General features: G+C 44.3%; 1 protein-coding gene across 2 annotated transcripts in view; it reads right to left on the bottom strand.

The window, feature by feature from the left end:
- Nek11 (NIMA related kinase 11) overlaps positions 1-12339 on the bottom strand; it is a 215468-nt gene that overhangs the window by 100630 nt on the left and 102499 nt on the right. Inside the window, exons 8-11 of one of the 2 annotated variants that reach the window (XM_041677504.1) lie at positions 12049-12134; positions 9259-9378; positions 7572-7665; positions 2433-2547 (exon numbers count right to left, since the gene is read on the bottom strand). In XM_041677504.1, the coding sequence (XP_041533438.1) occupies positions 2433-2547; positions 7572-7665; positions 9259-9378; positions 12049-12134 (415 nt within the window). The remainder of the gene's footprint in view (positions 1-2432; positions 2548-7571; positions 7666-9258; positions 9379-12048; positions 12135-12339) is intronic. The other variant, XM_041677505.1, reaches the window with a different exon arrangement.

The raw sequence follows: 12339 nt of genomic DNA, 5'->3' as shown, positions 1-12339 counted from the left end.
CTTTGGTTTCTCTTTGCAGAAACACATTTAAAGTTACCATTTCCTCTTTGAAATCAGAACAGACTGACTTCTCTATCTCAGACAATAGTTTATTATCCTATGCTGGGCTGTATTCATAGCAAGGACTCTGCCATCCAGCATAACATCACCTACATCAGGGGCTACACAAGCTCTAACTTTCCAACTCATGGAAAGAAAAACCCTTGGAACAGTTGATCCCTCCACTTTCCTCAAATGGAAACAAATAATACAGTACAAAATACTTCAAAAATTACCACAGATCCATCTGATATAAACATTTCATCATCGTGCCTACTGTAGGATGGCCTCCACAACATTACTTTGAACTTGGTAACTGGCAGCTTAAAGAGCGTTAGGTGCTAGTCTCCACACAGCAGAAAGAGGTAACCCGTACTCCACTAGTTCAGGGAACCCCAAGTGCAAATTTGGGCTGAGATGAAGACACAATCCAAGTTTCATTTCTTCAGTGTTCGATTAGTGAAGAGTTTATACATGGCACCTCCAGTTCCCTTCCTCCCAAACAGTTTACAACCTTGTAACACAGGCATTGACAGCACTGCCTTGCTATTGTGTGCCAGAGTGGCTCAGCTGCTGCCCTGGAACCATCCTGCGTTCTCTCAGAAGCTACGGCTCCCGTTGGCAAACACTGCTAACACACAACAGCGATTCGCTACAAGGGCGGGTACCTGGCAGCTGGCCTGGCTCTGGACTTCCTGAGTAGAACAGTTCATTTCCACTGAGCATCCCCTCCTCTTAGAGCAATAAGATTTGGGTTGCGGTCTACCGGCTCTCCTAGCCTCACCTAGTTCTTTTCTTTCATGCAAGTATTTTTTTAAAAAGTTATTCATTTTAGTCTTGCATTGTCATTTGCTTTTTTTTATTTTTTTCCATTCAAAAATTTACACTTCCTCCCCTCCTCCCATTCCCCTCCCCCACTCAACCTCCTCCCTCCCCCCCCCCCTTAAGAGAGGGCAGGGAACCCTACCCTGTGGGAAGTCCAAGGCCCTCCCCCTTACATCCAGGCCTAGGAAGCTTTGCATCCAAATAGACTAGGGTCCCAAAACGCCAGTACATGCAGTAGAAACAAGTCCCAGTGCCTTTATCAGTCAGCCCCCATTGTCAGCCACATTCAGAGAGTCCAGTTTGATCGCAAACGCACCCGATCTCGGCTGTCATTTGCTTTTTAAGGGTCTAAATTAATATAGCATCCATTCATTTCTTCATCTACTCATTAATTAATAATAAATTCATTCAAGAAATACTGAGAATAATATTCCTGGTTGTTAGGAGCCAATTTCCTCCTAAAATCATTACAGGAACCATCACCCTGGGGAGTCTGCAGAGAACCCCACACCCTTAATTGTGTTAGCAATCGTTCTATTGACAGAGCCTACCCCACACCCAAATTGGCTGTTTATGGAGAGCTATCTGTTAGCGGAACCCATCCCACATTCCAAACTATCTAAAGAACTAGGTGTGTCATCTCCTAGTTGTGACTTCTTGGCCTACAGTGACCTGACCGAAGATAACCTCCTGCCTATGTGACCAACTCGGACCATGTGACCAATGTGAACCACGAGGCAAGAGCCCAGGCCCCTGTGCCCATCCCCCAACTCTTTACCCTATAAAAGTTGTACCCTGTCTCTAATAAACGGAGGCTCTGACAAACTTAGCATGGCCTCCTTCCTCTCTCTCAGCTCATATCTTACAGACAGTGCCTCTCCGGGACCCTGGAATAACTGACTGCCGGGTGGGTTACAACCCCTAGACTGAGTAGCCCACCCAAAGGCAATCAACACCTGGTGTGTTATTCTAGGCAAGAGGGATATTGGTGAACAAGACTTTTGCATTCAAAAATATCCTCAAAGTGTTGTAACTGCTTCTTTTTTCCATTCTTACTATGCTAGGCACTAAGCTAAGAGAACATCCATGCCCAACCTTGTTTGCTCTTGAAAATAATCAAAGGAGGACTCGTTATTCCTGTTCTATGGGTAGGGCAGCAAAGACCCAGAAAGACCCTGTAGCCAGGGCCTTCCTCTCTAGAGGGCATGCAGCACCTCCAGCTGGGTAACAGCTCTGAACACTCTTACTTTCCAGCAAGTAAATACCTCTGAACAGTGGCTCTTGCAAAGTCTGCTTCATGCCTTTAATTTAAATATATCAAAGGAGCAGGGGAGCCATTCATGAAAAAGGGGAGTAGAGCTTTGGGGAATTCCCAATCAGGTTAATGACAATATTGTTTAACCCAGGAAATGAAGTCTCCCACCAGAAGTTTCTAACCCATCTTCACTATTGCCATGAAGACAGAAAGGACAAAGGACCTGAACATCACAGTCCAGGGCTGGGCAGCAATGGCAGGTAGTCACATTCATGGGGACAAGTACCTGCTAACAGGTGACACAAACACATACCATAATGTCCAAGGCCAACTATGGTGTCGTCTAAACTTGACTCTACTTCGCCGAGGTCCAGGGAAGGAAGGGACTGAGGGTCAGGCAGGTTCTCGGAAGTCCGTTCATCTAATTCCTTGTGGAAGGGAATCAATAAATGATGAGAAGCAGACAGAAGAAAACGGCCCTGCCACAAATGAAGCAACCTTTTTCTCCCTTAAGCCTGGTAACATTTTCAAACTTTGGGTTGGTAACTCAGGATAAGTGAACCAGACTTGGGCAAAGCATTTAACCTCTCTCTGTAGGAATCAGTTTCTAGGCCATAACTAGGCGAGCCAAGCAAGCTAGCCAGGGAGCTAAGTCAAAGGTTCAGGCAAATACAGGCTCCATCAGCATCTAGAAGCAAGCATCTCTCTCCAATGTGCACCCACTGTATCCCACCTAACTTCTCCTCATTCCACTCCTTCTCGGCTTCATTTCAAAACTAACCAGCTTGAATAGCTCCCATGTCTCATTGGGATTTACATGTCCTGAGTCTGAGAATTTCAATTTCCTAAAAGACAAATATCTAAGAAATGATTAAAGAATTCACGCTTCGAAAACATAAAAGATAGGGTTGGAAATGTGTGTTAGTTGGTAGATCGCTTTCCTGGAATAAAAGAAGTCCTGTGCTCGATCCCCAGCCCTGTGTAAATGCATGCCTATAATTCCTGCTGGAGAAACTGTCCTAGCTACTGCCCTATTGCCATGAAAAGACACCAAGACCAAGGCAGCTCTTATTTTGAAATGCATTTAATTAGGGGCTTGCTTACAGTCTTAGAGGGTTAGTCCACGATCATCATCGTGGCAGGAAGCAGCCAGCAGGGCAATGGAGCAGTAGCTAAGGGCTTTACATCTTGATTGGCAGGCAGCTGGGAAAAAGAGGAGAGGGGAGGGAGGCAGGGAGGGAAACTGGGCCTCAAAGACCACTCCCAGGGACACAGTTCCTCCACTAAGGCCACTCCTACTCCAACAAGGCCATACCTCCTAAGGTTAATCTTTCCCAAACTGTTCCACCCTCTGGTGACTAAAGCATTCAAATGTATAAGCCTATGGGGGCAGGGTGGGGCGGGGTGCAGGTGGGGAGTATTCTCATTCAAACCACCACAGAGGTGGAGGCAGGAACATTAAGTAATCCTGGACTAAATGGCAGGTTTGAAGTAAGCCTGTGCAATGTGAGATATTGCCTCAACCAAACAAAACAAAAATTAAATAAATAAAAATAAAAGTTAAAATGCCCAGATTTATGAATGGGAATTTCAATAAGCCATTTGTAGTTTACTACTTTTTTTTTACATGGGTGTGTGTGTATGTGTGTGTGTGTGTGTGTTTGCAAACTACACATAATATTGAATTGCCCTATTTTCTCATGGGGGTAACTATTCAAAGACTGCCTTGTTAAGAAAGACATTAAGTCCAAAGTAATATTAAATGAGTAAGTCCTATGAAGCCAGGCCCCACCGCAGCAAGGCAATTTTATAAGAAGGTGTTCTGAAAGTATTGCCAAGAAGTCTGCTCTCTGTATGGTCTGGTCATTGTTTAAGGAGGTACAGCTGGGTCCAGATTGCAAAGTTTCACTGCTGGTCCGCACAGAATCCAAAGAACAAGGAGACTGCGGGCTATCAATGCTGCATGCCCTTCAGAAGGCATCTCAAAAGAATCACCGAGGTTCTCTCTGGAGAGGACAGGATTGCTAGAGCTGCCACTCTTAGGAAGAGAAGCACCGGACTCCCATTCCCAGCACACATTGGAGCCCAGGTCTAGCGCCAGTACAACTGTACATGCCACGGGAAAAGGACAGCCTGGGCTTGGGCTTGGGCTTGCCTTGTATGGTACTGTGGGTTTTCTTTGTTTCTCTTGTTTTCTAAGCTGCTATCCTCTTAAGAAATGGAGTCAAGCATGATTCCACACTCAGCTGGGCTTCAAGATTTCAAAACCCCAATTCAGTCAAGCAGAAAATGCCAGTCAAAATAAAATCATTGTCAAATAAGTCTGAAAACAAATCAAGCCACTCCCCTGAATGACTTAAGGAATTTTCTTATCAATGACATACTGGGGGGGGGGGGGCATTCACTCTCAAAACTGTCCCTCTTCTAACTGTTTCTGAGTTATATGAAGGGGGTTCTGGAGATATGGCCCATGAGGACCTGAATTCAGATTCCTAGGATCTGGATTTAAAAGAAAAAGGCAGATGTTAATCCCAAAGGTGGAAGGCAGAGACAGTAAGATCCCCAGGGTTTGCTGCCTGGCCAGCATAGCGTGATCAACGAGCTCTAGGTTGAGTGGGAGACACGCACTCACAAAATAAGGTCAAGAGGAATAGAGAGGGAGCCCAATATTCCCCTCTAGTCTTCACATACATGCATGTATGAACATGCACACACATGAACACACTCTCCACAGTGAAGCACAGAGGAGTTCATTCCAGCCTGGCAAGAGAGGAAGAAGGAATTGTGAGAGCAGAGCTTCAATGAGCTTAGGAAGAAATGAAGCTATCAAAACGGAGAGAAGAGGAACGAGGAAATGCATTTGAAGACAAGTCCATTTTTCCTTTATCGGGTTTTCCTTCAGCCTCTTGCATCTGATTAATCCAGTTTCTGTCATATTTTATTTCATCCTTTTTAGTTCAACAATGCCTTTCCCCGAGATGATGAAAACCCTTCAGGCCTCTGCAGAGTGTTTAGCTTCTTCCTTTGTTCTGTGAATATCATTAAGCCTGTCTCCAGCTTGTGCCTGTGAGTATAATTAAGTCTTGCCTCTTCCCTGCCTGACTGCCCTGCTCCCTCCTCTGCCTGGGGTGAACAAGAAAGTCTTCCCCTCAGGTCATGCCTCCTTTTCTTCCACTCCCATTAAATGATTTTTTCCTCTAAAGAGATAAGAGATCTATTCAGTGGTGCCATTCCAGTTCTTCCTTCATCTAGGGGAGGATGGTCATGTTCAGGAGCCCCGCTTTCTGCCCCTGACTAATGGGATATAATTCTTAGTCAGCAGCATCGGAAGCAAGGCAGAGCTTATTAGACATCTGACAGCCTATTGTTCCTATGTTGCCATGCTAACAGTGCTCCTATCCATATACAAACTCAGAAAACACTCCTGAGAAGTTCCGAACCAGTGACAGTGGTACTAAACCTCAGAAAACTCAAAGAATGAACCAAAACCTTTAGCCAGGACAGGACTGTGTGTGCATGTATGTACACACTGGGGCACATGCACAAACACACACACACTACTTGGTGAGAGAAAGGAAAGCATGAGGGTCAGTCTTACTTATCTACTGGATGAGATTTAGAATCACTATGGAAACACACTTCTGGGTGTGCCTACCTAAGTGCTGGCAGAAAGGCTGAACAAGAAACGCCTACTCTGAATGTGGGCAGCATCAGCCCACAGGCTGGGTCCTAGGCTGGCTGAAATGAGAAAGTCAGCTGGGCAGTGACAGTCCCTGCGTCCTGAGTGCAGTCGCAATGTCCTTGCCATCACTACTCCGCAGCCATTATGGACTAGAGTTTCAAATTACAAGTTCCTCAAAACTCTTCCCCAAAGCAAAAGCCTTCCTTAAGTTGCTTGTGTTGGGAATTTTGTTACAGCATCAAGAAAAGTGACTCTCCCAGGAAGTCACTGGGGATGTATGCTGGGAACAACAGGATCTTAGTGTGACCTCTTCCTTAATCTGAGCTGGGCCAAATTGAAGATGCTTTCTCTGGCTCCATGTTCTGTGTGGTAACATGTGGATAACAAAATCTCTTCAGGTTCTGCCTGACATGCAGCCTTGAGATCCTTGTTATTACCTTAATACCCCAGTTTGCAGAGATTACCAAGGGCTTTGGCTTCCATAGCTGTTCAGCTACACCATGTGTCATATAGTCTGCTCAGAACACTGGCAATAATTACATCAAACATCAAGATGATTATCTTAAAGGTCAAAGAATAAACCAAACAGGTGAAGTAGATTATCAGTCTCTAATACAAAAGACCTTACTTTTTATTTGCCATAGATAACTGCGAAATAAAAGCAGGGCTTGGTGTGGCTTTTCATGCCTGTAATCTCAGCCCCTGAGAGGCTGAGGCAGGAGGCTCATGAAGTTAAGGACAGCCAGAGACACATAATAAAACCCTCTCTGGAAGGAAGGAAAGAAGGGAAGGAGGAAGGGAGAAGGGAAGGAGGAAGGGAGAAGGGAAGGAAGGGAATGAGGGAGGAAAAGAGGGAGGGAGGCCATTTGGGCATCATAATACAAAAAAAGAGAGACCATATCTGGTTCTCAAGCTCCAGTCTTAGCAAAGAAATGTTTCTGATCTCAAGGGTTCCCGGTATTCCAGAAATAAGCACCCCAATTTATTTTGGCGATTGAGCAAACAGTTTGAACACATTAACACACACAGAATCTTCATAACCTTATCAGCTTGGAAATGCCTGGTTTTCAGTCTTGTTCATCCTCTGGGTGAACATCACAAAGGTTTTCTGCCCCAATGAATGTGCTGTGTGAGGCTGACGTCAGCTGCCCCACATGGCCCCTCACATAGACTACCTTAGTATCAGATCCTGCCACCAAGGCCCAGAGAGATATTCTAACCATGAATGAAAACAGTGTTTGCCACTCAGAGATTTCAAATGCAGAAGTACAGGAAGAGGGGTCCCGCAAATCTATTTATTCACTATCAGATATCTGTGGTAGTTCTTCTGTTTGAATGACATTCTTATCACAGTGCATGATAGATGGATAGAAAACAGAAAATAAAGGGTTAAAAAATAATAATAAGACAAAAATGGATTGACAGACTGGAGAGGTAAAACACACAGGATAGAAGTGAAAATCAGATATGTGCATATTTGTTCTATTAATTAATCATCTTAACCATAATCTTTGCATTCAGGGAAATTCAGTTATTTTGTAAACAGTAGCCACTGGCTGGGTGAGGGCTGAATCAACTGGTCCACTTCCAGACATAAGCTGCTTTACGCTAGGGTCACCATCCGCTGTGGACTTACTTGTAGAGCCCTCCCTGAGCTGGGCCAAGTTCGTCTGGGGGTTTTCTACCCTTTTCCTACACATCTAGCTCAGTGAATCTGAAGTACCCAAAGCAAGAAAACATTCCATGTGAACATGAAATAGGGATGCTTACATGGGGCACACCAACTCCTAGAGGTTCAAACTCCTGGAATCTTGAGTCTTTCATCTGCTTGCTATTTTCTTTATATTTTTCTTCCACAATCTTTCTGTAAATTTAATGTGAATGTATAAAAATCAGTACAAGATGTTTAAGCATATCTATAGGATACAAACAAGCATGATCACTATTTTAACAGGCAGACTGGGTTATCAGGTCTGTCCCTCAAGGTGCGGCACCCTAAATGAGTCTTTCTCTCTTTAAAATTTTAAGTGAAAGTGCTCTTCTGAAGCACACACAGGGAAGCTATGGCTCCTTTGTCAACTCTGGAACCTCTGGAATATCAGGAGAAGATAGCACTCGGCCCTGAGCATCCTGACTGTGAAGACACTGATTTATTCTGCTTCATGATGAGCAAACCTGTATACAGGACAATAGAAGCACATGTCAGGGAACGTGTGAGCACTGTGGAAGTGGTAACAGATCTACTGCCCAAGTAGCTTTCAACTCTCCAATTCTGTATTATTAGTCTCCATAACGCATGACAGACTTCTAGGGCTTAGGATTCCTTTTGTCTAACATGCCCGCCTCTCTCCAGAAACCACTATAATTCTTTACTTCCACAAGCTTCAGTTTTCATACTATATAATAACTAAGATTGTGCACAGTGTTGGCATGTCTCAATGACATTAAATAATATATATGGCCCCTTTAGAATCCTAGAAACAATGGTCAAAATTCTAATTCAACTAATTTATAAAATTAAGATCAAATTGCAACAATATTAGTATAGCCTGTGGAATATTTATGCTATTCTTTTGCCTATAAATAATTTTAATCTGTATAATGATTTTAATATGCATGCAAAATATTACATTTACCTTTTTTATATCTTCCTTTCAGATTGAATCCCCCATAACATTCAACCAATGACATGAATTTTGCTACCTCGGAGACATTAACATTACTTGCATTTAGACACAGATTTGAAGCTCTGAGTTGATGTAATAATTCAAATAATTTCAGGGCATATATTTCCTCAGTTAGAGCCACAATCAGTGGTTTATAGGGACCAGCATGCTTTGGCTCTCAACAACAGACTGCACATAAATCTTCCCAACTGAATAACCCATAATATCACCTGGTAACCTGAAACTGGCCATGATAAGAACATTTACCCCACAGAGTTCAGCAAACAAATGAGCTGCCTCCCAACCCAAGGATGCTCAATAACCATTCTTCACAGTCCTACTGCCTGTGACTTCACTTTGGAGGACTGCACCCTCCAACAGCGAGCCAAAGCAGGCCTTTCTCCCTTAAGTTGCTTCTTTCAGGGCACTTCATCAAACAATGGGAAAAGTAACGAAGGCAGACTAAATTGTAAAGCTGTTCTGTTCGGCTTCTCGATGGGATAGGTCCAAGTGTCAGCAGCCAATGAAGTTTCCTTTAGAGCCTGCCCACATTCTCATCACTAGTAACCTCCCTACCTTTCAGTCCACCTTCACACAGGCCTGAACATCTGAGGTAAACAGTACTTGACATCCAATCTCTGGCTCAGGAACCTTGTTCGGGGGAGCAGGTGAACGAAGGCATAAGTGATCATGTGCGCCTTGGTTTTGGCTTTTGCCTTCCTTGTGTGAGTTCTTTGAGAGCACTGTTAGGCAGCGCAGGGCACGGGGCACCCAAAGGAAAGGCAGCTTACTTCAGCTTCCTGGCTTTCTCATCAGTGGCCTGCAGCTTCCTCAGTTGCATCCCTTCCCTCGGAGTCATTTTCTGCACTTCAGACAGGGCTTGCAGAGTCTGCAGGTGGATCTTTTTCTGCCTAGAAGTAATAAACATTCCCCAACATGCAACTCATACCAAACATGCTCAGAAAAAAAGAATAAACAAATATCTTACAGAAGAATCATTGCTCTATGGAGAGAGCGGCAGCGTCTCAGGGCAGGCCAGGAAAATCTAATAAACTCCAAGTGGGTAATGAGCCAATAAGGACTGGAGTTAATCAGCATTATTTTTCAAATTAGATTTCTGCTTAAAAGCAAATTGTGTACATTCCAAATTCCTGCTCATTTCGTTGCCTATGGCTGGCCTTTCTAATGGAAGCCAAATTAGGATCATGCCGTTAGAGAGGAAATAGGCGGCCACAGTCACTCGTCTCTGGGCAGGATTAGCTCGCGGTCTTTGGAAAGATGGTGAATCCTACCTCCGCTAAGGTAGGATTCTACCTACCTCTGCCACCCATCCTCTCTGTAGCCAAGGGCAGAAAGAGGACCCAGGTTTCTACCTCTGTAAAGAGCAGGCTGTGTTACAGTGAGCATCATGTGGGATAATGTATGCACACTGCCCAAGGGTGACATTATAACAACTGTATTTTCTTCAACGGCTTATATTATCTGGGCTCACTCCCATAGACATTTTATGGTAGCATGGTCCAGTGGGTAACTACGAAGGTTAATAATACTCCCTAGGCTCAAATTGTAGCTCCGGGGTTACACACCGCATGTCTCTTGGAGGTTACGGACTGTCTGTGTAACTATGAAAGAGAACATTGCCACCTACTTCACAGGGCCATCCCTCATTTATTGAAGAACCTATTTTTTTTTAAGTTGAAGAAACCACTCACACTAAACAAGGATGGCAAGGCCTGAGGTTACATTCCCAGTGACCTCAGCTTCTTCCTTAGGAAACACTGTGAGAAACTGAATATCATCCAGACCACAGTGTCCCAGGAAGGGACAATTTATCAGGAATATGCACTCCTTATTTTGTAGGACTTAATGAACTCCTCCTGCAACATAACCACAGATCTTGAAAATAAAGGGGACTATCTGAAATCAATATTTTACAGTGTGAAGTGCCCTCCTGACAATTGATTTCCAGCATGCAATTGACTGTAAACTGTGCTAGGCAATCTGCCCCGCAACTGCTGTGCAAAATGATAGCTAAATTTGCTATTTTAAAAATAAGATAACCTCTATTCTCACACCTATAAACAAAACTAAAACTTAGACTTTCTTGAAATAATGGGTAGCAACACAAGAAAATAATCATTAGAAACCTGTCTATAAATTTACCCCAAGGGACCTTTCCAGGTGCGCGCTTGTTAGGTGGACTGTGAGGCTGGGAAAACATATAGGACACAGTAGAGAAACCACTGGGGTGTGTCAGAAAAGAGTGTCTGCACTGGTGTGTGTGTGTGTGTGTGTGTGTGTGTGTGTGTGTGTCAGAAAAGAGTGTCTGCACTGGTGTGTGTGTGTGTGTGTGTGTGTATGTGTGTGTGTGGAGAGCGTTTGCACTGGGGTGAGTGTGTGTGTGTGTCAGAGGAGAGTGTCTGAATTGGGTGTGTGTGTGTGTCAGAGGAGAGTGTCTTCACTAGGGTTAGTGTGTGTATCAGAGGAGAATGTCTGCATTGGGTGTGTGTGTGTGTGTCAGAGGAAAGTGTCTGCATTGGTGTGTGTGCATGCGCACATGTGTGTGTCAGAGGAGTGTGTACATACTGAGGTGTTTGTGTCAGAGGAAGTGTTTGCACTGGTGTGTGTGTGTGTGTGTGTGTGTGTGTGTGTGTATGTGTGTCAGAGGAGAGTGTCTGTACTGGGGTAAGTGAGTGGGTGTGTCAGAGGAGCGTGTCTGCCCTGGGGTGTGAGTGTGTCAGAGAAGTGTGTCTGCCCTCAGTGTGAGTCATCTGAGAGTAGGAGAGTATCTGGCTATTTGGCCTTGAAGGTCAGCCTGGGGTTCTCCTGTATCAGCCCGGGGGCTTCTTATCAGCCTGGGAGCTCTTCTTCTCATACCACTGGGGAGGTAGAGCCATTGCCTTTGGATCCTTATAAAATAAAGCAGAGTCCCATCAGCAAAATCATAGGTTCCATCTTTAAGAAGGGGGCCCCTGGCATCTGTAATTCACTGCTTGTACAGGTGCCCACCACTGCATTGGAGCTGCCCACCATCTGTACTTTGACAAGTTAAACCAAAGTAATTTCTTGAATGAGAAAGGTGTCAGGCCCAGAAATTATTGTTGCTCTTTTGGAAAGTACCTTATCTTTTTTATTTTTCTAGAGAGATAGTGTGTATAATACGTAAAGAAAGTGAATTTTGGCTTTACCCCCCAAATGCCTACAGCACTCTCTTCCCATAGATACACACTCTTGTCATATACCATATGAAGCCACTTAGGTTTCTGATAGAAGACTCATTAGCAGAAACATTCCTAAATGTCTGAGATATTCACTACTCTATGCCATCACAGGGTAACTGTGGTGCTGCCCTGCAGATCTGTGAGTGTGTGGAGGTTTAGACAGTCAGGATTTCAGCCTGCGATCACCCGGGGCAAATGGCTCTTGAATGCCACGTTACCGAAGCTTCTTAATTTCCTGGCAAGATTTAAGTGCAATCTAGGATGCCCTGCACAGTCAGCTTAGCGCTAATAGATTTTTAAAGATGGACACACTTAACATTTACATGGAATGGGCTTGTTAAAAATAAAGCAATTACTTACATGGCACTAATTATATGAACAGCATCCTTCTGACAAACCGAGTTCTTGCCTTCCAGCGTCGCGTCTGAATATTTACACATCAGGTGCTGAAATGAAGGAAACCACCATGGCCTTAGAACCCCTTTCCAGCAACGGAAGGGCACGAGGACTGATCTTCCTGACCACAGCAAAGCACTGAGGTAAACTCACAGCAGCGGTTCTTTCTCTCTCTGAAGGGTTAAATTAGATGGTGTTGCAGGTTGTGTGAGATCCCCCAGAAGGAGCTCCTGCCTTCTTCTCTAACTTCACCTT

The sequence above is a fragment of the Microtus oregoni genome, unplaced genomic scaffold (assembly GCF_018167655.1).
Source record: "Microtus oregoni isolate MIOR12 unplaced genomic scaffold, Mior012 000028F_ref0000031, whole genome shotgun sequence".
NCBI lineage: Eukaryota > Metazoa > Chordata > Mammalia > Rodentia > Cricetidae > Microtus > Microtus oregoni.
This window is presented reverse-complemented; position numbering and strand designations above follow the sequence as displayed.